This window comes from Arvicanthis niloticus, chromosome 15, assembly GCF_011762505.2.
Source record: "Arvicanthis niloticus isolate mArvNil1 chromosome 15, mArvNil1.pat.X, whole genome shotgun sequence".
NCBI classification, from domain to species: domain Eukaryota; kingdom Metazoa; phylum Chordata; class Mammalia; order Rodentia; family Muridae; genus Arvicanthis; species Arvicanthis niloticus.
In genome coordinates, this window is record NC_047672.1 from 5537330 (window position 1) to 5561796 (window position 24467).

At 40.2% G+C, this 24467-nt stretch overlaps 1 protein-coding gene across 3 annotated transcripts in view; it reads left to right on the plus strand.

Annotated features, from left to right (window-relative positions):
* The window catches only part of Ube3c (ubiquitin protein ligase E3C), a 112435-nt gene that overhangs the window by 79148 nt on the left and 8820 nt on the right, over positions 1–24467 (plus strand). For all 3 annotated transcript variants that reach the window (XM_076913291.1, XM_034519053.2, XM_034519054.2), the window contains exons 18-21: positions 3782–4029; positions 15032–15244; positions 19735–19923; positions 20034–20100. In XM_076913291.1, the coding sequence (XP_076769406.1) occupies positions 3782–4029; positions 15032–15244; positions 19735–19923; positions 20034–20100 (717 nt within the window). The remainder of the gene's footprint in view (positions 1–3781; positions 4030–15031; positions 15245–19734; positions 19924–20033; positions 20101–24467) is intronic.

A 24467-nucleotide genomic window follows, 5' to 3' on the forward strand; every position in this document is an offset into this window, starting at 1 on the left:
GTGGAGTTTGGAGAAGCTGGTAACAGATGTTTATAGACTTGATCTCACCCATGGAAACGATGTGCTCATTGCAGTGTTACGGAATTCTACTATAGAGAGAATGTGGAGTAGTCTTCACCCAGGAGTGCTTTGAGGACTGGGGGATTGTTTTGCCATAACCCCAGGTCCATGTACTCCATTGCTCTCAGCAACCTGCAGCTGTGGGGGTTGGACTTCCAGTAGTCTTGATGTCATTTCCTAAGAGTACCTTCTTCAGGAAGTTGGTGTTATTTCATTTAATGGGCAGAATTGATGACATTAGTTAAGGATAACTTTTTCTTAGTTTTTTTTCTTCCATTGAAACCTTTAATCCCAGCACTTGGGAGGCAGAGGCAGGCGGATTTCTGAGTTCAAGGCCAGCCTGGTCTGCCCAGTGAGTTCCAGGACAGCCAGGGCTATACAGAGAAACCCTGTCTCGAAAAACCAAAAAATAAATAAAATAAATAAATAAAATAAAGTAAATAAATAAATAAATAAAATCAAGCACTTCTAATTTGTTCTTAGAAACAAGTAGTGCCAAGATCCCTGAAAGGCTAGATTTTATGCTGAAAATATTTTTATTCAATTATATATTCTCATTTTCATAAATCAGCTTCAGAAAGACCAGAATCGTTGACAAGCTATATTCTGAGGGCCCTAGGAATACTCAGTGTCAGTTCTTTTGCATTGGTCTTGAAGTTTAAAGGAGAGGTTCAAAGATGACTAAGGGCAACAATTTCTCATTCATAGTGTTTTCACACTTAAAACTTTTGTAAAATCCTTTGGCAGTAAGTGCAAAATCATATGTATTCCTCTTTGTGGAGATTGTTCAGAGAACAGATGGGCATAAGTATCAGAACACATGCTTTTGTTTGGCAGTTCTGAGATCCCCCCCCCAGGGTTTTTTTTCAAGCTTCAGCATTACTATCATCATCATTATTATTATCACTACATTAAAAATGTTTTCAGAAGGAGTGGTGCATGTGCCACAGTGTGCATAGGAAGATCAAAGGAGAATTCCCTTCATCATGACAGTCCCAGGGATCAAACTTAGGTGGTCATAGGTGGTCAAGCTTGGGCACAAGCATATTTACCTGCCTGAGACACCTCACTAGCCCAGCCTTGGTAGGTTTTAAAATACCTTTTATTATTCAGATGGCATTTTATCTAAAACTCTGATAGATTTTTGTTATTTGATTTGAGGGCAGGGGCTAAAAACTCAAGAGTGCGGGTTCTGTGTGAGGCCAGACATGTCAATTCACCCTCAAGATAGAGTTGTAAGCCACCTGACAGAGTTGTTGGGAATCACACTCAGGTTCTTGGTGAGAGTAGTATGTGCTCGTTTTTGGTTTTGGTTTTGGTTTGGTTTTGTTTTGTTCTTGTTTTTTTTTTCAAGACAGGATTTCTCTGTGTAACCCTGGCTGTACTGGAACTGTGACTAGACTGGCCTCGAACTCAGAGGTCTGCCTGTTTCTGCCTCCTGAGTGCTGGGATTGAAGGCATGGGCTGACACCACCTGACTTAGTGAAATGTGCTCTTAAACCACTGAGACACCTTCCAGCCCCTTTTGTTGAATGTATTTCATAATCAAATTAACCAAAATAGATACAAACACCATGTTTGTGAATTATCAGTGAAAAGTGTGTTCTTCTCATAAATGTAGAGAAGACAACAGAGGAGCCTGCCTGAGTAGACAAGAACCAAGGCTTTGTAGGCAGCCAGAGTATTTTAAATTATATGGGACCCATTATAGTATTAACCATGTTTATTAAAGTAAGTCATCCTCAGCCTCATAACTGCACCTAACACCCTTTTTAACCCAAAAGGTTATGCAGACTTGACAGCATACCTTCTATAGAAGTAGCTACTGTTACTCCTAGATGAGACGAAGAGCAACTTGTGATCCTGGTGAGATGGTTTATTTGCCAGATTGCTATGGGAGATACGGGTGTGTCCCTGCTGTGGGTCCAGGGATTGCCCTTTCTCTTGCCTGCTCTGTGGATGGCAGAACTGGTATTCCTTGATTAGTTCTGTATCATATGATATTCTTTATCATTGATTCCTTTCCTAGTCTTTCGACAACAGTCACTCATGCCTTTCTTGTGAGAGGTATTTAACTCTTTTCCTGTAAGCTCAATTCTTTTTGGGGAATAAGGGTTATCTCTTCCAGCTGCCCACCCCAGTTTAATTTTTCTGACTCTTCCATATTAGTTGATATCAATAAATATGATTTAAAATATGGGCATCTCATTAAAATGACATTTTAAGTTAGTTAGTTAGTTTGTTTGTTTATTTGTTTGTTTTTAAAGACAGGGTCTCTCTGCTTAGCCCTGGCTGTCCTAGAACTCACTATGTAGAGCAGGGTGACCTCAAGCTCACAGAGATTTACCTGTCTCTGCCTCCTGAGTGCTGGGATTAAAGTCATGTGCTACCATACACAGCTTGTTTTTTTAGACATTTTGATCTGCAAAATGAGGTTTCCTGAAACTTAACAAATAATTTTTTCTTTGTTTTGTGTTTTTTTGAGACAGGGTCTCTTTACATATCCCTGACTGTTCTGGAACTCTTTGTAGACCAGACTGGCCCTGAACTCACTGAGATCTTCCTACCTCTGCCCCCTGAGTTCTGGGATTAAAGACATGTATCACTGTGCCCAGCAATAAATAATATTTTTTTTAATCAGAGAAACCTTTCAAAACAGAAGCAGTGACATGAAACTTAGGTTTTTTGAAAAGAAAGGAGATACTTGTCATCTTCATTAATTCCTGTTATATAACAGAAACATCCTTATCTACACTTAAAAGTTTCCTGTGTAATAAAACCAGCTCACTCCTTAAATGGTCTCTCAGGCCTGCAACTTCATGAAGTACGTGTTTCAGCTCTGAGAGTCATAAACCCACTTAGATTTTACATATTCAACAGGACTGCCTGGTGTTTAGCTGCCTCATAGTCACTAAAACCCAGCAAAGGTGAGTAGTGAAAGGCTCAACTAATTCTCAGATCAAAGGCATGGAAGTAAAAGTTTCTCTCTTTCTCTTTTTTTTTAACTTATGTTTATATGTCTAAAAGTCAGGATATTACTGCAGAAAATAAACAATTATGTATATATTTCTACCACAGATAACAGGGTGGTGCAAAAGATATTAGTAGTTTGCTTCCTTCGGTTGCTTTTCTAGCCTGCTGTGGAAACTGGCTTGGGTCCTTTCAGATCAAAAAGACACTATCTTCAGCTTGTGTTCAGGCTTGTCTTTGACTGAAACTCTCGTGTGCATCATTTCAGTGATGAGACTGTGACAAGGTTGTCAGGACCATCCACTATTGCCTATTATTGCTCTTACTGCCTCAAACTCACATCTCTTTAGAAAAAGCCTCCTCTTTTTCCTGCCCACCATGGGCACCTTGTCCAATGCCTAACTTTCCTCTTCAGAGATGGTGGGTTGTTGTTACTAAGAATATTTCTCCCAGTGGTCCACTAACCAACCGTCTCCTGTGTGATACATCCATGAAAAAGAGTTTCCATGTAGGAGCTAGGAAAATTCCCACAAGTTTTCTTGGTTATTCATATTTTTAATCAGACCTTCTACATAAAAGTTGGTATTTCTGATTTATGTTTATTTGCATTTTAAGTAACTTTGATGTAATTGTTTCTTTAATATTGCTGGCTGTCGGACCATAAATCTTAAAAATCCCTGGTTGATAGTCTTGGTGCCTTTACATAATACTTTCTATAATACTGTTTATTTTATTGCTTTCTTTTTAATAGAACCTGATTTGAAAAAACGGATCCGGGTACACTTGCTCAATGCCCACGGCCTGGATGAAGCTGGCATCGATGGTGGTGGTATTTTCAGAGAATTTTTAAATGAACTACTGAAATCTGGATTTAACCCCAACCAAGGGTTCTTTAAGACTACTAATGAAGGGCTTCTATACCCCAACCCAGCTGCTCAGATGCTTGTGGGAGATTCTTTTGCAAGGCATTACTACTTCCTAGGCAGAATGCTTGGAAAGGTAATTTTTGTATAAAAATAAGGCTCAAAACAAAAGATGTCATTTTCTGTGTTTATAGAGTTGTCTATATTTTATTGATTATCATTATTCAAAATTGTTTAAAAAAAACTTTATCATCATGATACAGTGACTGGACAGTAGTTAGACTAAAAAATAATTGGTGTAGTACAAAAATAGGACTATAAAATTACAGATAGAGATGTGTTTTTTGTTTTTTTGTTTTTTTGTTTTTTAATGTGTGTATGGATATACTTGGAAATTGGTGTCTTTCTCATTTGTTCCCTACCATCCTTGTTGTGTGAGGCAGGTTCTTTCACTGAACCTAGAGCTAGTTGATTCTGTTTATTATCAAGCCCGGCTTTCCCCAGCTCCCCAGCACTGAAAATACAGAAGTGTGCTTCCATGCCTGGCTGTTTGTGATTCTGTTTTATTAATGTGGGTGCTAGGAATGAAATGCCTTCTATAAGTACTTTACCCACTTAGCCATCACCCCAGCCCCAAAAGAAACTATTTTAAAGTTGTTCAATGTGATTTAGACATGTTACATGACTGGGGAATGTGTAACTAAAGGCAAAATTTCAGGTTTAATGGTGAAATGTTCAGAAACAAGACAGGGACACACTTGGCTCTGGGGGATCTACATTTCAATTGCTCCCTATAAGTAACCCTCAATCCCAACAAAATGTAGTAAAAAATTTTTTTAAAAAAATGTAGTAAAAGTAAACTTTTACTGGTTACTCATTTTTAAATGTGGGGCTTTTATATACAAGTATATATTCTATATTATGTTTATTTTGTTTGCTTACTTGCATTTTAAATAAAAATTTTGGTTACTGTTAATTGTGGAAGAATGTACCTAGCAGGCTGACCTAGCAGGCTGATCTGGTAAAATCAGGAACTACCTACTGTGTCTTAAATGAGTGTGTATTTGAGCTCTAATCTGATCCCATGGGACAGATAACAGTTTTGTAGTGGAAGGCATGGTGCATCTGCCATATGTCCAGTGGATCTCTGCCATCAGGCTCAATTGTTTTTAAGGTTTATTTTTATTTTTAACTATGTGTTTGTCTATGGATAGTATATGTGAGTCCAGGAGCACTTGGAGGCCAGAGGCCTAGGATCCTTCTGAAGCTGGACTTACAGCTGATTGTGAGCTGACTGACATAGGGACAGTGAACTGAACTCGGTCCCTGCAAAAATAGTAATCTGCTCTTTCTCACTGAGCCAGCTCTCTAGCCCTGTTGTCAGGCTGCTAACTACCCAACTCTGATTACTGTGTTGACACACGCCTTTAATCCCAACACTCAGAAGGCAGAAGAAGGCAGATCTCTGTGAGTTTGAAGAGAGCCTGGTCTACAGAGTGAGAGCCTAGGAGAGCCAAGGCTACACAAAGAAACTCTGTCTTGAAATACTAAAGAAAGGAAGAGAGAAGAAGGTAGTAAGGGGAGAAGACACCATGGGTTAGGAGAGTCATGAAATTATGGCCATGAGGGTTGGCCAGTTGGAGTTAAGAGCTGCCCAGATAGAACATGGCAGATTATATAGCTCAGGGTTATTGATAGAAATGTAAGGATTCTAATAGCACAGAAGGTAGAGATCGGCCCAGCTCTGGTGCTGATTGGGGCTTATCATAAATATAAAGGTTGTGCGGTGTGTGTTTTGTTTTTGTTTTTGTCTTTTAATCTGGGACCTGAAGACCCCAGCTGAGAGTAAATATTTACTACAACAACACATTGAGACGGGAAAGATTTTACTGAAGTCTCAGTGACTCAAAACTGTTATGAGTCCTTGTAACTTGAGGAACAGCCTCTTGTAGCAGGGCAGCTGAGGACTCAACACAGGTAAGGGAGGAGGTGGTTCCTCGGACCTCCCTTCTTCACCTTACCCACTACAGCAGAGATCAGCCTGCTTCTGCCTCCTGAGTGCTGGAATTAAAGGCATGACCCAACATGCCCAGCCTGCATTCCAGGTCTTATAGAGGAAAGATGTAGCACATTTGGTGATATGATGTAACATTGTAGTGTATACATAACATACAAACTAATGACACTTATCACTAAGCCCAATGACTTAAGTTTGATCTCTGTATTCAACACAGTAAAAGAAGAAAAACAACAAATTGTTCCCTAGCTTCCATATGCATGTCATGGTATGTGCCTCCTCCCTAAATAAATAAATAAATAAATAAATAAATAAATAAATAAAATGCAGAGTGTGTGTATAAACCTCTAATACCTTTAGCTGTCAGACAAATGCAAATAAAACTGCATTGAAATAGAATCTTATCCAGTTAGAACAGCTACTATTGAAAGATATAGCAGGCATGGTGGTTCACTCCTATAATCCCAATATTTGGAATGCAGGAAGATTATTTTAAGTTTCATACTGGTCTGGGCTATGGGTAGGTGAAATGCTTATGAGAAGGGAGGTCAGGGGGACTTTGATGCACAGTGAGGACATATATATGGACTCTAGAAGTTCTTCAAAGAATAACTAAAGCCCTCAGATATGTAGCTCATTCTTATAAGGCCTAATATATTCCCAGAGAAAATGAAGCCAGCATATTCTTGTTGCCCATACTGGTGCTTAACAGTGGAACAGATAAAGAAATTATAGTATACATATATGATGAAATAATATTCAGCTATAATGAATAATAAGGTCAGTCCATTTACAGGAAAATAAATGGGACTCAACGACATTGTATTGATTGAAATAGTTCAGACCCAGAAAAACATAAACCACATGTTCACTCTGGTATGTGGAAGCTAAAAACTAGCTGTCCTGAATGTAGAATAATGATACAGAAGTTAGGGAAAAACGAGAGTAGATGAGAGAGACTGGATTTGATCATTGAACATTGTAGGCATGTATAGAAATATTCACTCTGAGCCCCAGTCATGTGTACAATTAATACATGTTAGCCAAAAATTGGGGTGTGGGGGGTCTGGAGAGATGGCTCAGTGGTTATGACCACTGACTGATGCCCTCTTCTAGAAGTGTGTCTGAAGGCAGCTACAGGTACTCATCTTAAAAAATAAAAAAAAAAAAAAAAAAAAATTAGAGTGTGATGGCACTTTAATTCCAGCACCTAGAATGCTAAGGCAGGAGGATTGTGAGTCGAAGACCAGCCTGAACAAGACCTTGTCTCAAAAAGCAAGGACTTGGCACATAGTTCAGTGATTAAGAGTTTGTTCAAGTTGTTATACCCCCAAGACTGCAGAATAAGAATAGAAGTGAATTAATTAAATTGTTTTTAAAGCTGTAGCTCCTTGAGAATGGTGGTTGATTTAGTTCCTCAGAGTTTTCTGCATGGGAATTCCTCGGGGGTTTCTGAAATGTCTGTTTACTATCAGATTGTAAGTGGTTAACTTTGCATCAGCATGTCTGCATCCAAATGAATGCACCCATGCAGCACTAATAGCATGGCACCTGAACATTAAATCTGCAAGAGAAGAAAACTATCTATTGATTGATTATAGTATTTATTGGGTCATAATATATTTAAATTTTCTTAATGCATATGTTAGTGATTGTTTACTGTGATAAAGTGCACAAAGGTCTTCAGAGCAGCTTCGCACAGGAAGAATTACCTCCTGTCACTGGTCACTTCTCAGTTAAAAGTTCCATTAGCAGATGGTTCCTGCCTGGGCTGTGGGTCATGCCTGCACTTTGTTGTGTGTAAATCAGGCTCTAGACAGGGATAAGTAAACAACAGCCTGAGATGTGGTCATGTCATGTTGGACTTTTTCACAGATAGAAGCACCTTAGTCCATTTAAGCCAATTAAGTTCAGAATATTTATTGGAACAAATCTTTTATTGTATTTGAATTCTACTTGAAAATTTCCCCTTGATTCAGAATATTGATTTAATTGGAGCAGAATGCCTATAAATCAGATTATTTGTTAATACCATGGTAATATATTTGAAATTTTTAATTAGCAGATTGTGTAACTTGAACATGCTTTATAATTGTGTATTTCAGTAGAGTGAGTATGCAGTTAATGTATCATAAAGTGAGATGTGACAGTTAGCAGTTGATCTCGACCTTTCTGGAAACTGAAAGACTTTATTCTTATATGTCATTAGTGTCCCTTAGAAAATGCCCTCTGGGTTCTGAGGCTTAAATCTGTAAAGCTTGAGATGCTTGCCTCATCCTTCACGTGACACAGCTCCTCTCTTCTGCCATCATCTTTGAGCCTAAGCTTGGTACATTGTGTCCTCTGCCTCATTCACTTCGATCAAACCAAGGCTCTTGTCTTTTCTTAAACTTATGATCTTAACAGTAGCACAGACCTTCAAAAACTAAGACAGAACCTTCTACACGATTTGAATTTAAGTTGAGTGACTGTGCCAGCCATAGCTGTGCACACCTTTAACGCCAGCACTAGGGGGCAGAGGCAGAAGGATCTCTGAGTTTAAAGCCAGCCTGGTCTACATAAGCAAGTTCCAGGGCTAAATAGTGAGATCTTGTCTCATCAAAACAAAACAACAAAAACAATTTAGTGGCCATGGCACCTATGTTTTGCTCTTAAACAAGATCAACTTAGAAAGGCAGCTGTAAATAGTTGAGCCCAATCTCTAGCATGAGTTAGAGCAGGTAAGGAACTCCTGAACTTGATTGCAGGACCTGAAGTGTGTTTAACTTTGATAGTATAAACAGGTAGAGGTTGGTGACAATGAAATCTCAGCCCTGGTAGTACAGGGCTCAAAGGGAGAAACATATAAGGCATTTGTTGATAGTCAGGAGAAAAAGGAAGAGGATAGGAAGGAGCCTGGTTTGTTCTGAGAACAGAAGGATAGAGGTGGTATTGGCTAAGCTAGGGAAGGTTGGATAAGAAGTTACTAGATTTTGGTACCTGAGGCATGCCTTAGGGTTTAGATACACCTTAGGCAGACACTGTATTCAAGAACAAGGTCTGGACTGAGCTTTAGACTGGAAGGGGTACACACAGAGGGTGGAGCTTGGGAACCAAGTCCCATGGGACAATAGAGTTCCACAAAAGTAAGAGAAAACAAGGAGAATGCAATGTTTCAGAAGCCTGATAAAGATTGTCTCAAGGGACCGGGCGGTGGTGGCGCACGCCTTAATCCCAGCACTTGGGAGGCAGAGGCAGGTGGATTTCTGAGTTTGAGGACAGCCTGGTCTACAAAGTGAGTTCCAGGACAGCCAGGGCTACACAGAGAAACCCTGTCTCTAAAAACAAAAAAACAAACAAAAAACAACAACAACAAAAAGATTGTCTCAAGGGAAAAGAGGTTAATTACTCTGTGATGTTACTGATGGGCCAAATAACATTAGAACAGAGAAGTGGCCTTGTCATTTATCAGTATGGACAATCACTTTGCTTGGAATGGAAGCAAAACCTAGGCAGATGGTCAGGGAGCGTAGCATCATTGTAGCTAAGGGATATTCTGTGCTCTATATCTTTGACTGTCATCTGGGAACTTCTATAGCCATTCAGACTAACAAGCAGTAAAATGAGGGCCATTTTCTTTAGCACTAGACAAGCAAACTGCTGCTTTTACCTCTGCATGAAGTACAGACCTGATGCTTTGAGGAGAGAGTATTCTCTGCAAGATTCCATATTCAATTCAGGTATTTGAGAATGTGACTTGAGGTCTGTAGCTGAAAGAAGACAGAAAGACAGGCAGGGTGCTAATAATTCTCAATGCTTTCCCCCAGAGTATGTCCGTAGGTAGAAGCAGAGAGACTTCAGTGAAGTCATGGAAGGTACGCTTCAAAGGGAACTGAGATAAGTGATTAGAGCCTATGTGGGAAGGAGGCTGACAACCCCAAGGATGACCCAGAAATAGCAGCTTCACCTGGGACATGGTAGAAGTCTATGTGTCCCTTGGGCTAGCTAGCTTGCAAGCTTCATTCTGCCAGTTCTCAAATTTGCTAAGCTAACTATGAGAATGACTCCCCAGGGAAACATGGGTTTTCAAGTTGATTGAAGTCTGGGTTAAGTGAACCAAAGTGGCCACTAACTAGAGAGAGGCAAGAAATCGTGAGCTGGCCAGATGTGACATCCGTCACCTGTAACTCCAGCACTTGAGAGAGAGGCAGGAAGATTGGGAATTCAAGGCCAGCCTGTGATACATGAGACCCTATGTCAAGAAACTAAAGAAAAGAAAAGATGGACTGTGTGTAAACAAACTAAAAGCACAGACAATGATCAAAGAATCCCATCCTAAAATCTGGACTGTTGAGAAAAATAGGAGGCTGGAGAGATGGTTCAGCAGTTAAAAGCATGCACTGCTCTTGCAGAGGATCTATGTTTGGTTCCCAATACCTGCCATGGTGGCTCACAACTATCCATAACTCCAGTCCTAGGGGATCTGACGCTTGACCTCTGAGATCACCAGTACACACATTCAGGCAAAATACTTAGACACATTAAAACATAAGAAAGGAGAGGAAATTAGTCTATAAGTGGAGACAAGGAGGGAAAGAACTGAAAAGGAGAAAGGGGACAGAAATTAGCATGGGCTGTCAAACCCAGAGGGTGAAGGGACTCTGGGTGAGGGTCAGTAGAATGGGTTCAGAAGACAAGGTGGCCAAGGTGAGCTAGTGAGTTGGCAAAAACAAGTACCTAGAATGTTAGATCATGGGCAGGTGGGTCACTGAAGTCACCAAAGGTTTCTGTCACAAGACTGTTGAAGTAAAAAGCTTTTGCTATTTAATTTTATCGTCGTTTTTGTTATTATGTACATAATGTGAAAATGGGTATGTGCCACAGGGCACTTTTGCAGGTCAGAGGCCAACTGTGGGTTTTAAAAATGGGTCTTGGGGTCTCAGGCTTGCATGACATTCACTTTTACCTTGAGCCCAGAAATGAGAATCTTCAACTAAGGAGAGCCTGACAGTGCTAGCAGGGTGCCATGGGCTCTGGCCCAGTGTAGGTATCACAAGGAGAATATGAGTTCTGAAAATAGCAGTGCCAAAGGGACCTCTTCAGTTCTGTCCCCAGGGATTAAGATGTGAAAAAGACATCAGACACTGGATATCTTTTTGGCAGGCACAGAGCAGTGTACAGAGCTGATGCTGTTCATTGCTAAGGTCAGCACTAAATACGCATTTGATTCTTCACTGATACCTGAATCTTACATGTGAAAAGAAAAGTCGGGTCTAGAGAGGATCCAGTGGTTGTGAGCACTTACTGCTTTTGCACTTACCAGCACATGTATCAGGTAGCTACCAAACTCAAGGAAGGAATGTCTACATGCACAATCCCACCCATTCATCTATATAGAACTAAATATGTTAGTTTTTTAAAGGCCATCAATTGATTTAATCAAAAGTTAAAGCAGTTATGCCTCTAATAGCAGTAACTGTTTGAGATCTTCTCCCCTCCCCACTCCCCATGGCTGTTCCTGTTCTTCTACTAACAAAACAGCCAGATGTGTTCAATTGCCTCTCTAGTTGCACATCCACTGGGTCACTAATGAGCAGTTGCACTCATTGAAACTAACATTCACACAGGCAACAAAGTGCAGCTTAGCATCTGGTGCATTCGGCACAGCTCTGATTCACTGTCAGGGAGCTGTGTAGGCCTAAATGCTACAGGAGTTAGCTGTGACTGAAAACCAAAGATTAAAAATGAGTCTAAGTGGCATGTACATGTTTTTTTAAGCCTGGTGGTTAGCAGTATTAGAAATGATTAAAATTATTATCTCCTTGCTTATTTAGGATGCCTTTAAAGCAAGACATCATTTGCTATAGTTTTTAGATTAAGTTATAAATGTTCACTTTAGAACTACCTGAGATTGATAGAGATGTATTTGAAAAGCATTATTTTTTTTATTGATTCTTAATGTAGTAAATTACCAAAGTTATTTGGCAGCAAGTAGAAGTAGCCTGTGCTGTGGCTCACATTTTTTTTTCCTGATAGAGCCACAATTTGCATTAATTACATTGAGACTGCACTCACTTATATTAAAAGGCTTCTACTATAATTAATCCTTTTCATTTCAAACCATTTTGGCACAATTTCTGGCTATAAATATTAGTGAAGGACATAACTGGAAACTTCTGTACAGGCTTTCCTGTATACCTAGATTTTTTTTGTTTTTGGGGTTTTTTTTTTTTTGTTTTTTTGGTTTTTTTGGTGACAGGTAGTTATTGATATATTTCTAGGAACAAGTGTGGTGCGATGTGCTTGAAAATGCTAAGTGGATTATTTTACATAAAAAGTAGACAGTTTTAGAGTTGTGTAACTAACCTGTATTTAGAAAGTACTTTGATTTATGCTTACATTTGTATCTCAGTTGCATACATTATGGAAATTTAATTTATAATCCATTTAGCTGATGCAATCATAGTTTTCAGTGCTATCATTTATTAGTGCTTGTATATTAAATGCTCTAAAGGTTTAAACCTGCCTTATGTAAAAAATTATACCTGTGCATTTCCATTTTATGAGTCACGGTGGGGTTTCTGCTTAAAATTCAGGTAGCCTGATACAGTTAACGGATTTCTCTGGTTTATTGTTACTAATGCAGAAATGGCAAACAGTGACCTTCCATATTGAACGTCCAGTGATTTACACTCCAGCTTACTTTCAAAGTCCACTGTGTAAATGAGGGCTTTTTCTCAGCCCATGAGGATCAATCATGCAGCCTTATGCAAAATGCTCTCCTTGGCTTTAATGCATCCTTCATTTAGAAGTAATGGTGTTTATAAGTGCTCCAGGTTAATATTATTAACTGTTGTTTGTTTGTCTGTTTTGAGAAGAGTTGCCCATGGGGAAAAGTGCATCATATAGTTATCATTGCCTAGACATGCTGCTGGCCTGAGAGGTAGGGAGGGAGCACAGACTCAACATGAACACTGATCTCTGAGTTAGACATATTCTAATAGGGGAAAAAATGTGGAGGAGGACTTCTGTGGCTCCATAGGAATTGACTTCTTAGCATGTTAGGTCTTAGGAAAATGAGTCAGTCATGATCTGCTCAGCTTGGTGCTTATGTTTACAAGAGTGTTCTAGAGCACCAGCCAAGCTGTTAACCAAGGAACTTGACAAAGATTGGTTATGGCTTCCAAGTTTGCCTGTCAGAATAAGACAGTAAAAGTATAGTGGTAGGTTTTGTTTGTTTGTTTGTGTATATGCTTTTGTGGTATGCTCATCTGCCGTGGTGCACATATGGAGGTAAAGGTAAGGTTCTCTCATTCCACCATGTGGTCCCAAAGATTAGGCTTGTCAGTAAGAACCTGAATTCACCATCTAGAGCCACCTTGCCACAGCCTCTTAAATATATATATATATTTTTAATTCTTACCACACATTTCTGAGTCTGTATTGCATTTACAACTGTGGATTATTGGAATATTTACTGTGTGGCATGAATCTTTGACCTGATGTTGGAAACCTTACATAATTTTACTTTCCATTTCTGCTAGGGAATCTCTGGAGATCTACATAGTAACTCATTAACACTAATTAATCCAATGGGTGTCAGGAAGAGCAGTTTCCAGCCACAGTGAGATGCTCCATTGCCTCAACCACCAGGGCCAAGATTAAAAAGCTGGCAGTCCTGACAGGTGGGAGTGTGAGGGCCAGTAGGAGTCCTCACGCATCATTGGTGGGGGGAAAAAGTTTGGCTTCCAAGTTTGCCTGTCAGAATAAGACACTAAGAAAATGCTGCTAGCATTTTAGAAGCTGTTTGGACAGTGTCTTCCTTTTGCTAGCCACCTCTATGCTCTGTTCCTAAGTATACGTTCATGAAACTTCAGAAGTGGAAACACCACACATGTCTATCACCAGGTGAATCTGTCACATCACAGCAAATGAAAGAATCTCCAAAACCTGGTGTGTGCTATATTATTATGAGAAGTCTTAGAAGTTATAAAATTTAGATCTGTGGAAGGGATTTCCTGAATTTACTCAGGTATAACCAAGTGAGATTCATCAAAGGGGCTGGAGAGATGACTCAGAGGTTAAAAACACTGGCTTCTCTTCCAGAGGACTCAGGTCTAGTTTCCAGCAAACACATGGCAGCTCATAACTGTCTGTAACTCCAGTTCCAGGAGATTGGACACCCTCACACAGACATATATTCAGGCAAAACACCAGTGTATATAAAATGAAAATAAATTATTAAAAATTATCAAATAGTCATTCAAGGTTTATCTATGCTACAGTGAAGTAATTGCAAAAATAACTTACAATGGAGACATTTCTTATTTTTACCCTTTTTAAAGGATATGTAGGTGTGTAGCATATATATTCAAGAGCCCAACACAGAGGCCGAAAGAGTATATTAGATCTTCTGGAGCCATAGTTATAGGTAGTTGTGAGCCCCCTAATGTAGGTACTGAGAATTGAATTCAAGTCCTCTGGAAGAACAGCAGTCTTCTGAATTGCAGAAGTAGAGTGGGCAGCTATATTCACAGTTCTGATGTGACCACATCTGTAGCCACTAGAGAGATCTGAGATCTGTTCTAGATCTAGCACACCCTATCTGAACATGCCCTCATTTGGAAACACGTAGTTGAGTTCAGTCTCAAATTCCAATGGCCAGTGTCTTTCTAAGATAAAGAGAAGATATGACACAAAACAGACACACAGTGTAGATGCAGAGGCAGGAAGTAGAGGGATGCAGCTGAAGCCATGGATGCTAAAGGTGTCCAGAGCTGCCAGGAGCTTGAAGGGGAGTGAGGATCCATCTGCAGAATTGTGAGACAGTGCTCTGTTTTGTTTAGTTTCCTGTTTGTGTTCACTTGGTGCCTAGTATACTATAACCCTAGAGCACTCATTTCTGACTGTGGAAAACATTTGCTGACCGATTGTAGCGTGAAGGATTTGGTTCTTAGAAGTCCCATTTGGTTTACACTCTAGTTTCAGCCCTGGCCTGGCATGTGGTAAATGCATTGGCCTCACATTATCATGGAGTCAGGGTCTGCCTTTTAGGACTCTGTCACTGTTGAATTAGCCTGTGTTCTGTTATAGGAAGCATACAGATAATATTGACTGTTAATCCCCTTTGGTCTATCTGAAGGCTCTGTATGAAAACATGTTGGTGGAGCTACCCTTTGCTGGCTTTTTCCTGTCCAAGCTTCTGGGAACCAGCGCAGATGTTGACATCCACCATCTTGCCTCATTGGACCCAGAAGTCTACAGGAACCTGCTTTTCCTCAAGAGCTATGAGGAGGATGTGGAGGAGCTGGGACTGAACTTCACTGTGGTGAACAATGACCTGGGAGAAGCACAGGTGAGCTGGGGACACATTGCATCTTTCAGTGAGAAAGCGTTCCTCATGCTTTTGCCACCATGGCATTGTCTTCAGTTGGAAAACACTTGACTGGGGCTTGGCAGCAACAGCAGCTCAAGCTTTCCGGATCACTCTTGTTCTCAGCATCTTTGCAGGGACAGTATGCCCTGCTTGTCAGTCCTTCCCTCTCTGAATTGTACCCCTAGTTGTGAATTTAATTTAATCCCCATTGTCCATGTAGAAGGCCAGATGTCATTATCAGGAACCATCCTGGGTGTGTTCTGTGCCAGGGTTCCAGAATTCACTAACCAGTCACACCTAGGGAATAAACAGGTTAAGAAGAGATTGTTCATGCTGAACCTCATGATGCAGGCTTGTAATCTCAGCACTAAGAGGACAGAGAGCAAGGTGAGGTTTGTACCATTATAAGGATGTTTTCACTGTACAGCCAATGTGTGTGCTCCTATTGCCATGTATCTTGGTAGCACAATCTCTTTAGTTAAGGTTTCTGTTGCTGTAACAGCAACTTGAGGAGGAAAGGGCTTATTCATTTTACAGCGTAGTTCATTATTTAAGGAGTAAGAAAGAGCAGGAACAAGGAAAGAACCCAGATGTAGGAACTGATGCAGAGGGGTGCTGCTGACTTGACTGGCTTGCTTCTTGTGGTTTGCTCAGCCTGTTATAGAACTCAGGACCAGCAACCCAGGGATGGCACTACCCTCAGTGAGCTGTGCTTCCCACATCAATAATCAATCTAGACAGTTCTCTACAGGTCAGTCTGGTGGGGACATTTTCTCAGTTAAGATTTCATCTTCCCAGATGACTCTGTCCTCTGTCAAGTTGATATAAAAACTAGTCAGCACGCATGATTAGTACCCTGAGGCAGCTGCTGGTAGTGTAGACTTTTTCTCTGCATTAAGAAATGATAGATGGGGGCCAGAGACATGGCTCAGTGGTTAAGAGCATAACTGCTCTTCCAGAAGTCCTGGGTTCAATTCCCAGCAACCACATGGTAGCACACAACCATCTGTAATGAGATCTGATGCCCTCTTCTGGTGTGTCTGAAGACAGCAACAGTTTACTCACATAAAATAAATAAATCTTAAAAAAAAAAAAAAAAAAGTGATAGATGGTAATATAGGAATAACCATACTAAAGATCTGATTCGAATAATAAGGAAGCACATTGGTAGAGCAGTTTTAAGGAACTTCTGCAGAAGTAGATAGAAGCAGGCAACCCTCTGTGCTGTGTGCCACTATTCTCTGTAAAGAAGCCGTTCTGGGGCTGGGGAGATGGCTCAGTGAGCACTGACTGCTCTTCCAGAGGTCCTGAGTTCAATTCTCAGCAACCACATGGTGGCTCACAACCATCTGTAATGGAATCTGATGCCCTCTTCTGGTGTGTCTGAAGACAGCGACAATGTACTCATCATATATATAATATAAAATAATAAAATCTTAAAAAAAAAAAAAAAAAAGAGGCAGTTCTGTTACCAGGGTATTTCCTTTGGTGTGAGTGTTATGCCTGTTTACAGAAGGAAAAAGCCAAGGGTAGAACCAGACCATAAGTGATGATGGTTAGTTGAACTGGAATCATGAGGCCTTATTGGAATCCTCAATTTTCTTGACTGTGTGGCCTTAGACAAGTCATAGGGTCTTCCCTGTTGCAGAAGCAGCTGTGGTATTGTCCCAGCTGACCCTCAGCAGTGGGAGAGAAGACACCTACAAGGAGAGCTTCCCTGTGCTGTGTTTTTGTTTGTTTGTTTTTGGGTTGTGTGTGTGTCTGTGTTTGGTTTGGTTGTTTGGTTTTTGTTGTTGTTGTTTTGTTTTGTTGGGTTTTTTCGAGACAGGGTTTCTCTGTGTAGTCCTGGCTGTCTTGGAACTCACTCTGTAGACCAGGCTGGCCTCGAACTCAGAAATCCACCTGCCTCTGCCTCCCAAGTGCTGGGATTAAAGGCGTGCGCCACCGCCCGGCTTGTTTTTTGTTTGGTTGTTTTGTTTTTTTTTTTTTTTTTTTCATTGCACTGCTGTAGTGGAACCTAGGATTTCACAATGCTGGTCATTTCTTCTCCCATTAAGGTATGCCCATGACCTTTCTGTTCAGTCTTCAAAGGGTGTCTTAATATGCCCATCAAACCTAGAATTGTGGCACATTTGGGTGACTTTTAAATGAGCGTAGACTAAACATAGATATTTAGATTTAGCCAAGAGAGGATTTTAAATTAAAGGTAGTATCAGTATTTCATAAGTTACTAGAAATTCCACTATTAGGTGATTGGTGGTCTTAGAAGTCCTTTTAACTAAAAACTTGATTGTTTCTTTGTCTTTACATCCTACAATCACATCATCATCTGTTACCTACCTTAATCCATTTAAAGGAAGCGGTGTTTTTATATATGGAAATATAATAGCCAGCCTCAGAAGGCCTGGTTAACAGATGAACTGTCAGCTGAATACAAGCAGAGGAATTAAGGTAATGAACAGTCCTCACTCAGCTTGGAGACAATGGCTTGAAAGCCCATTGTAAGATTTGATGGATCCCAAATTGAGAAAGCAAATTAGTAAGAAAGATTGAATCTCTAAAATGTGAAATACTGCAGGAAGAGAATCAGCCACGTTTATCATTGAAGTTGAAAGCTGCATAACTTTAATAAAATGGGAACAAACAGGTTACCGCGCCCTTTTGTACCAGATTCAGGTTGATTTAAGTAAAGTTTTTCACCTAACATTAAAATATCCTTGATGTAAAGTGGTAAAACTTGGGGGTATAGAAAATACTACTCAGGTGGATAGTATGTTTTTGTTAGACTAGAGATACAAAAGAAAAGTAGATCTGGGGAAAGGTGGTGGTGGTGCCAATAGTTCTGTGATGTACAATATAAGCACTCCTGTAGCCAAAACCCTCCTCCTGCTGCCCAGATGCAGAGCCTGTCTCAGACCATCACTAACAGTAGTGCCATCGTTAATGTGTGAATACAGAAATGTCTTTGCTCCTTTATTTTGTGCCCCACCCCACCCCCGGCCACTATTATGTGACCCAAGATGGGCTTGAATTAGCTGTCTGCTTTTGCTTTCCAAGTTTCCAGCTGGCATTATAATGATGAAGCCCTCACTTATTTATTACATATTCTTTATCCTTGGAATAGGTAACCTCCACTAACACCAGAAATGCATTTCTATCATGTGGTTATAAATACGGCATTTCAGAGCATACTCTTGTAGCTAATGCTACTACATCTGTGGTCGTCTTCTCTATATATGAAAGTTCACACAGTCACAGTACCTACTGCTGAGGGAAGGAAGGGCTTGTGTTACTGTGAGAACTGCAGTACCACTGCTGGCCCTGCCATGACATTTAAAGAGCTGTTTTTCAGATTTATTCTAGATTTAGAAACACAGAGTAACCAGGAGGTGGTGGTGGCACACACCTTTGTTCACTCTGCTGGGGAAGCAGAGCCAGGCCAGTCTCTGTGAGTTCAAGGACAGCCTAATTTACAAAGCAAGTTCCAAAACAGCCAGAGCTACACACAAGAAACCCTGTCTTGAAAAACCAAGATTTGCCTGGTGGTGGTGGCGCACACCTTTAATCCCAGCACTTGGGAGGCAGAGGCAGGCGGATTTCTGAGTTCGAGACCAGCCTGGTCTACAGAGTGAGTTCCAGGACAGCCAGGGCCACACAGAGAAACCCTGTCTTGAAAAAAAAAAAAAAAAAAAAAAAAAAAGAAAGAAAGAAAAGAAAAACCAAGATTTAAAAAAAGAAGAATTTAATCTCAGCACTTGGGAGGCAGAGGCAGGCGGATTTCTGCATTCGAGGCCAGCCTGATCTACAGAGTGAGTGAAAGAAAGAAAGAAAAGAAAGAAAAGAAAGAAAGAAAGAAAGAAAGAAAGAAAGAAAGAAAGAAAGAAAGAAAGAAAAAGAAAAGAAAGAAGCAGTATTGCTGTATGGGGGTGGGGGTTGTTTTGTCTTTTTTTTTTTATGTTTTGGTTTATTTTGAATTTTGTTTTTAACAGAGTTTTTTTCACTGTGTGACTCAGAACAGACTACAAATCTTCCCGCCTTAGCTTTCCAAGTGGTGGAATTAATAGGCATGTCAATATATCTTTCTCCTTCCCTTCAAAATCATTTACCACGGTCCTTTAAATCAAACATTCTATAATAGAGGCAACATTCTAAAAAGATTAAAGGAAGTATAGTGACTGTTTATTCTCCAAAATGAGTACCTTATTCTCTCTGGGACTAAAATGATCCTTTGATTCATAACTTTGCCCTTAGTGACTGTACTTTTTAAAAATGAAATTGTCACAATTCCGTTATTTCTCAGTACTAGGGTAGGGCAGGATGCTTAATGATGGGAAAGAAAAAAAGGTGCTACCTCATGTCATGGCTATCCCATTGTGAGCCTGTGCTGCTGGTGTATGTTAGATTTTTATTTTCTAAAACTTTTGTTTCCCTGTTTTCACACTTCTAGAACCCTGTGCTTTCTGTTACAGGTGGTTGAACTAAAATTTGGTGGGAAAGACATCCCAGTAACTGGGGCCAACCGAATTGCCTACATCCACCTGGTGGCTGACTACCGGCTGAACAAGCAGATCCGACCGCACTGCCTAGCTTTCCGCCAGGGCCTAGCCAACGTAGTGAGCCTAGAGTGGCTCCGAATGTTTGACCAACAGGAAATTCAGGTATCGTGGCTACTACACTCAAAGACACAGTTGTCTCAGGAAATAAACCACGTTCTGAAAATATCCCTTCAGGTTTACAGTTTAACCTCTCCCCTGTCTCCTCTCCCCAGGTATTAATTTCTGGTGCACAAGTTCCTGTAAGTCTGGAAGACCTAAAATCCTTTACAAACTATTCAGGTATGTTACATATATTATTAGATTGTGCCTTTCTCATGGGTCAATTGTCACTGTAACCTCTTTATATCTCTATCTTCTACCTACCTTACTGTGAACTACTATTCTCAGTTACTTGCATGGCTACCGGTGTGCAAGTGTGAGCCTTTTCTCATTTTTATAATGTTCAATATATTGTGTATTTTCTTCTTCATAATTTACCTTTTATTTCTACTCATAAACATTTGGTTATTCCCAGTCTTGCTGGGCATGATAGTATTGCTTCCTTAATCTCAGCACTTGAAAGACATAAGCAGGGAGATTTTTGTGTATTCTAGGCCAGCCTGGCCTATACATAGTGAGTTCCCAGACAGCCAGGGCTATGTAGAGAGACTTAGTCTCAAAAACACCAAGAATAAAAGGAGTGGTAGGCTAGCTACTCTCTATAGTTAATGTGCTTAGCATGTGAGCCTGTCTCAAAAACAAAAAACAGACATGGTGGCCCATGCCTTTAGTCCTAGCACTTGGGAGGCAGAGGCAGGGGGAATCCCTGTGTTCCAGGACAGCTAGGGCTACATAAAGAAATCCTGTCTCTAAAAACAGAATGAGAATGAATAAAAGAAAATGAGGTAGAATCTGGTGGTGGCAGTGCATGCCTTTAGTCAGGGAGCCCCTTTGTCAAAAATATAAACCAAATCCTTTGAATAGAGCAGTGGCCCTTTGTGTAAACAAAGGTTTTACTGGATAAGGAAGATTAAAACATTTGCATAAAGGTCTTAATAGGTGGGAGATAAAAAAAAATTTGAATTCCTGGTGGGGGGCAGGGGGAGGGGCTAGAGAGATGGCTCAGCTGTTAAGAACACTTGACTGCTCTCCCAGAGGTCTTGAGTTCAGTTCCCAGCAACCACGTGGTGCCTCACAACCATCTGTAATGGGATCCAGTGCCCTCTTCTGGTGTGTCTGAAGAGTGTACTCACATAAAAATAAATAAACAAGTCTTTTAAAAAAAAATAGGCTTGAATTCCTTGCAGTCAATATAAGTTCTATAGTATTTGATTAAAAAAGACTCATTTACCCGTTTGATGTTTCTTATGGGAAAGAATGAAGGATAGGCACTAGTAATAGGGTCGAAATATGAAAAGAACGATTGCCACTCGATGATAAGCTTAAAAACAAAGGCAAAACATTGTTACAAGACTCTAACAAGTTAAGTAAATGATACAGGAATTATTTAAGCACACAGAGGGATGCTTAACAGACACCCTTAGTGATTAGAGAGAGAAAGTTAAGCACTATCTAAATGGCTGTGGTCCACAGAGACAATTTCAAGTGTTTGTAGAGAGATGCCCTCTTGGTAGGTATCAATGTTAATAAGAGTTTCTTTGAAAAGGTTTGGAGTTTTCTCCCCCAGACAGGGCTTTTCTTTGTAGCCTTGGCTGTCCTGGAACTTGCTCAGTAGACTAGGCTATCCTCAACCTTTCCAGTACTCTCCAGTACTGGGATTAAAGGTGTACACCATCATAACCAGCTTAGTTTGCAGTTATTTAAATGGTTAAATATAGAACAACTGGGTTTCTGCAGAAGGAGAAGTCATACCCAAGTCTCACACTATAGACAGAAATAACAAAGTAGATTAATAACCTCACTCTAAACTTTTGTGTAGTATACCGAACAATAAACAGTGTGAATTGAAGAAAATATTTGCAAGTCACACATAAATACCTAGTTTCTAGACTCTTAGCAGTTAAGTGCTATGATGACGCTGAGACATGATAATCTCAAGTTGGAAGCTGGAGGTGGTAATGTATATGTTAATGTAGAAAATAAAGAAAAAACCACACTAAGATTTAAGTCCATACTTGTTAGGGATAGTATTATACAACATAGGTGTTGGCCAGGATGTGGGAAAATTGCAAGCTTCATCTGATGCTCATAATCTAAAATGGTACAGCTATGGTAAGAATGGCTCTGTGGTTCCTGAAAGAGTACAGCTTAGTGGTAGAGTACTTCCTGGTATACACGGTTCTGTTCTCATTACCACCAGATAACAAAAAATCAGAACAAGCTGGACAGTGGTTGTGCACACCTTTAAACCCAGCACTCAGAAGGCAGAGGCAGGCAGATCTTGAGTTCCAGGACAGCCAGAGTGAGAAAAATGCTGTCTCAAAAAACAAAAACAAGCCAGGTGGTAGAGGCACACTCCTTTAATCCCAGCACTTGGGAGGCAGAGGCAGGTGGATTTCTGAGTTCGAGGCCAGCCTGGTCTACAGAGTGAGTTCCTGAACAGCCAGGGCTACACAGAGAAACCCTGTCTCGAAAAACCAAAAAAACAAAAACAAAAACAAGGACTGGAGAGATGGCTTGCCTGTTAAGAGCATTGACAAGTGTCCCAGAAGTCTTGAATTCAATTCCCAGCAACTACATGGTGACTTAAAACTATCTGTAATGGAATCCTCTTCTGGTGTGTCTAAAAGACAGTGGCAGTGTACTCATATACATGAAATAAATAAAAAAATCTTTTTTAAAAAAAATTAGTTTTCGTGTATGGGTGTTCTGCCTGAATGTGTATCTGACTTAGTGTTAAATTACCCAGGAACTGGAATTATACGCAATTGTGAACCACCATAAATGATGCTAAGGATCAAACCCGGGTCTTTTGAAGGAGTAACCAGTACTCTGTATTGCTGTGCCAACTCTCTGCCCCACCCCTTTTTAAATTTTTTTAGGACTGCGTATGAGCGTACATAGATGCACAAAAGGGCTACAACATTTTTGTGGGCAGAGAAGAGCTTGTGGAAGTCAATTCTGTTCTTCTAGTATGTGAGACCCAGGAATTGAGTTCGGATCATCAGGTTTGGTAGAAAGTTGCATAGACCCACTCAGCTAGTTGTACAGGGCCCAACATGGATGAATCTTGAGCCCCATTGTGCTAAGTAAAAGAGACCAGACTAGCCGGGCGGTGGTGGCGCACGCCTTTAATTCCAGCACTTGGGAGGTAGAGGCAGGCGGATTTCTGAGTTCGAGGCCAGCCTGGTCTACAGAGTGAGTTCCAGGATAGCCAGGGCTATACAGAGAAACCCTGTCTCAAAAAAAACAAAAAAAAAAAACAAACAAAAAAAAAAACAAAAAACAAAAAACAAAAAAAAAAAAAGAGAGAGAGAGAGAGAGACCAGAATAAATGACACATACTAGTTGATTCTGCTTATTCGAGGCACCTGGAAGAGGATCGCAGACTCATAAAAGAGACTGAACTTCTCTAATGATAAAGGGCAGGGTGGGGGTCCTGTTTGAGGTGAGACTGATAGCTTCACAGAGAAGTAAATATGGTCAATACTCTTGAATTCTCACATAAAAGTGGTTTAAATGGCGAGTTTTATGTTGAATATTTTACCACAAAATGAAAACAAAAAAGATCTGGGGCTGAAGAGATGACTCAGTGTGTAAAATGTTCTTGTGGCTGTGCCTGGAAACCCGAGTTTGATCCCAGGGGTCCACATGGTAGAAAAAGAACCACATACACACAATAAATACGATAAATAAATAAACGAATGTACTTTTTAAATTAAAACAAAAAGAAAATCAAGATAGATGTAGTCCTCAAGAGACTGAGTCAAGATTTCTGTGTTAAAGGCAAATCTGTACTTAAGACCAAGAGACAGGTGAAAAGGGAAGAGAAAGGAAAAGAGAAGAAAATACCCAGCCAGAGTTCCTGTGTTCAGTTAAAAGGCATTTTGTATGCACCATCTGTGGAGTTAGAGACAGGTCAGGGGTGTCTGTAGGAGCTTTGTGAGAAAAATGGAAATGTTCTAAATATGGATGTGCTGGTGATTCTAAATTTACTAAAAATCACTTAAATTTGCATTGATGTGTGTGCATTTTTTTCTTCTGTAATTGCTGTTGCTCTAAACCTGAACTCTAATCTTATGTAAAAACAAATCATGCCACAGGTCATAGTGTCTGCACTCTCCAGTCACGTGTTTAGGAAAATGCCATCATTCTGACTTTTCTTTGCCAAGAAATTGCCCTGAGTTGTTTGTCTCCCTGAGAGTTTATACCTTTAAAGATCCTAGCTATTCCAGTAAACAGATCTAAAATATTACCATAGTCGTTTTGGTGCCAATTAATGCACTTAAGATATCTTATTGATGTTATTTCTGTAGTGTATTAACAATGAGGGAACAATATATGGCAATTATTTTAGTTTTAGGAAGCACTTAATGAGATTAAAAGCTGTAAGTAGCATTTAGTACATTTTAGAATTGTGTGTAATAACAGGCAGGGCTGGTTGTCAGCCACAGTCTGAACCTTATCAGAAGGACTGGCAATAAATAGACATGAAGATCACATTGGCCAAGTGCCTGGATAAAATACCAGTGTGTGCCATTTTTTAG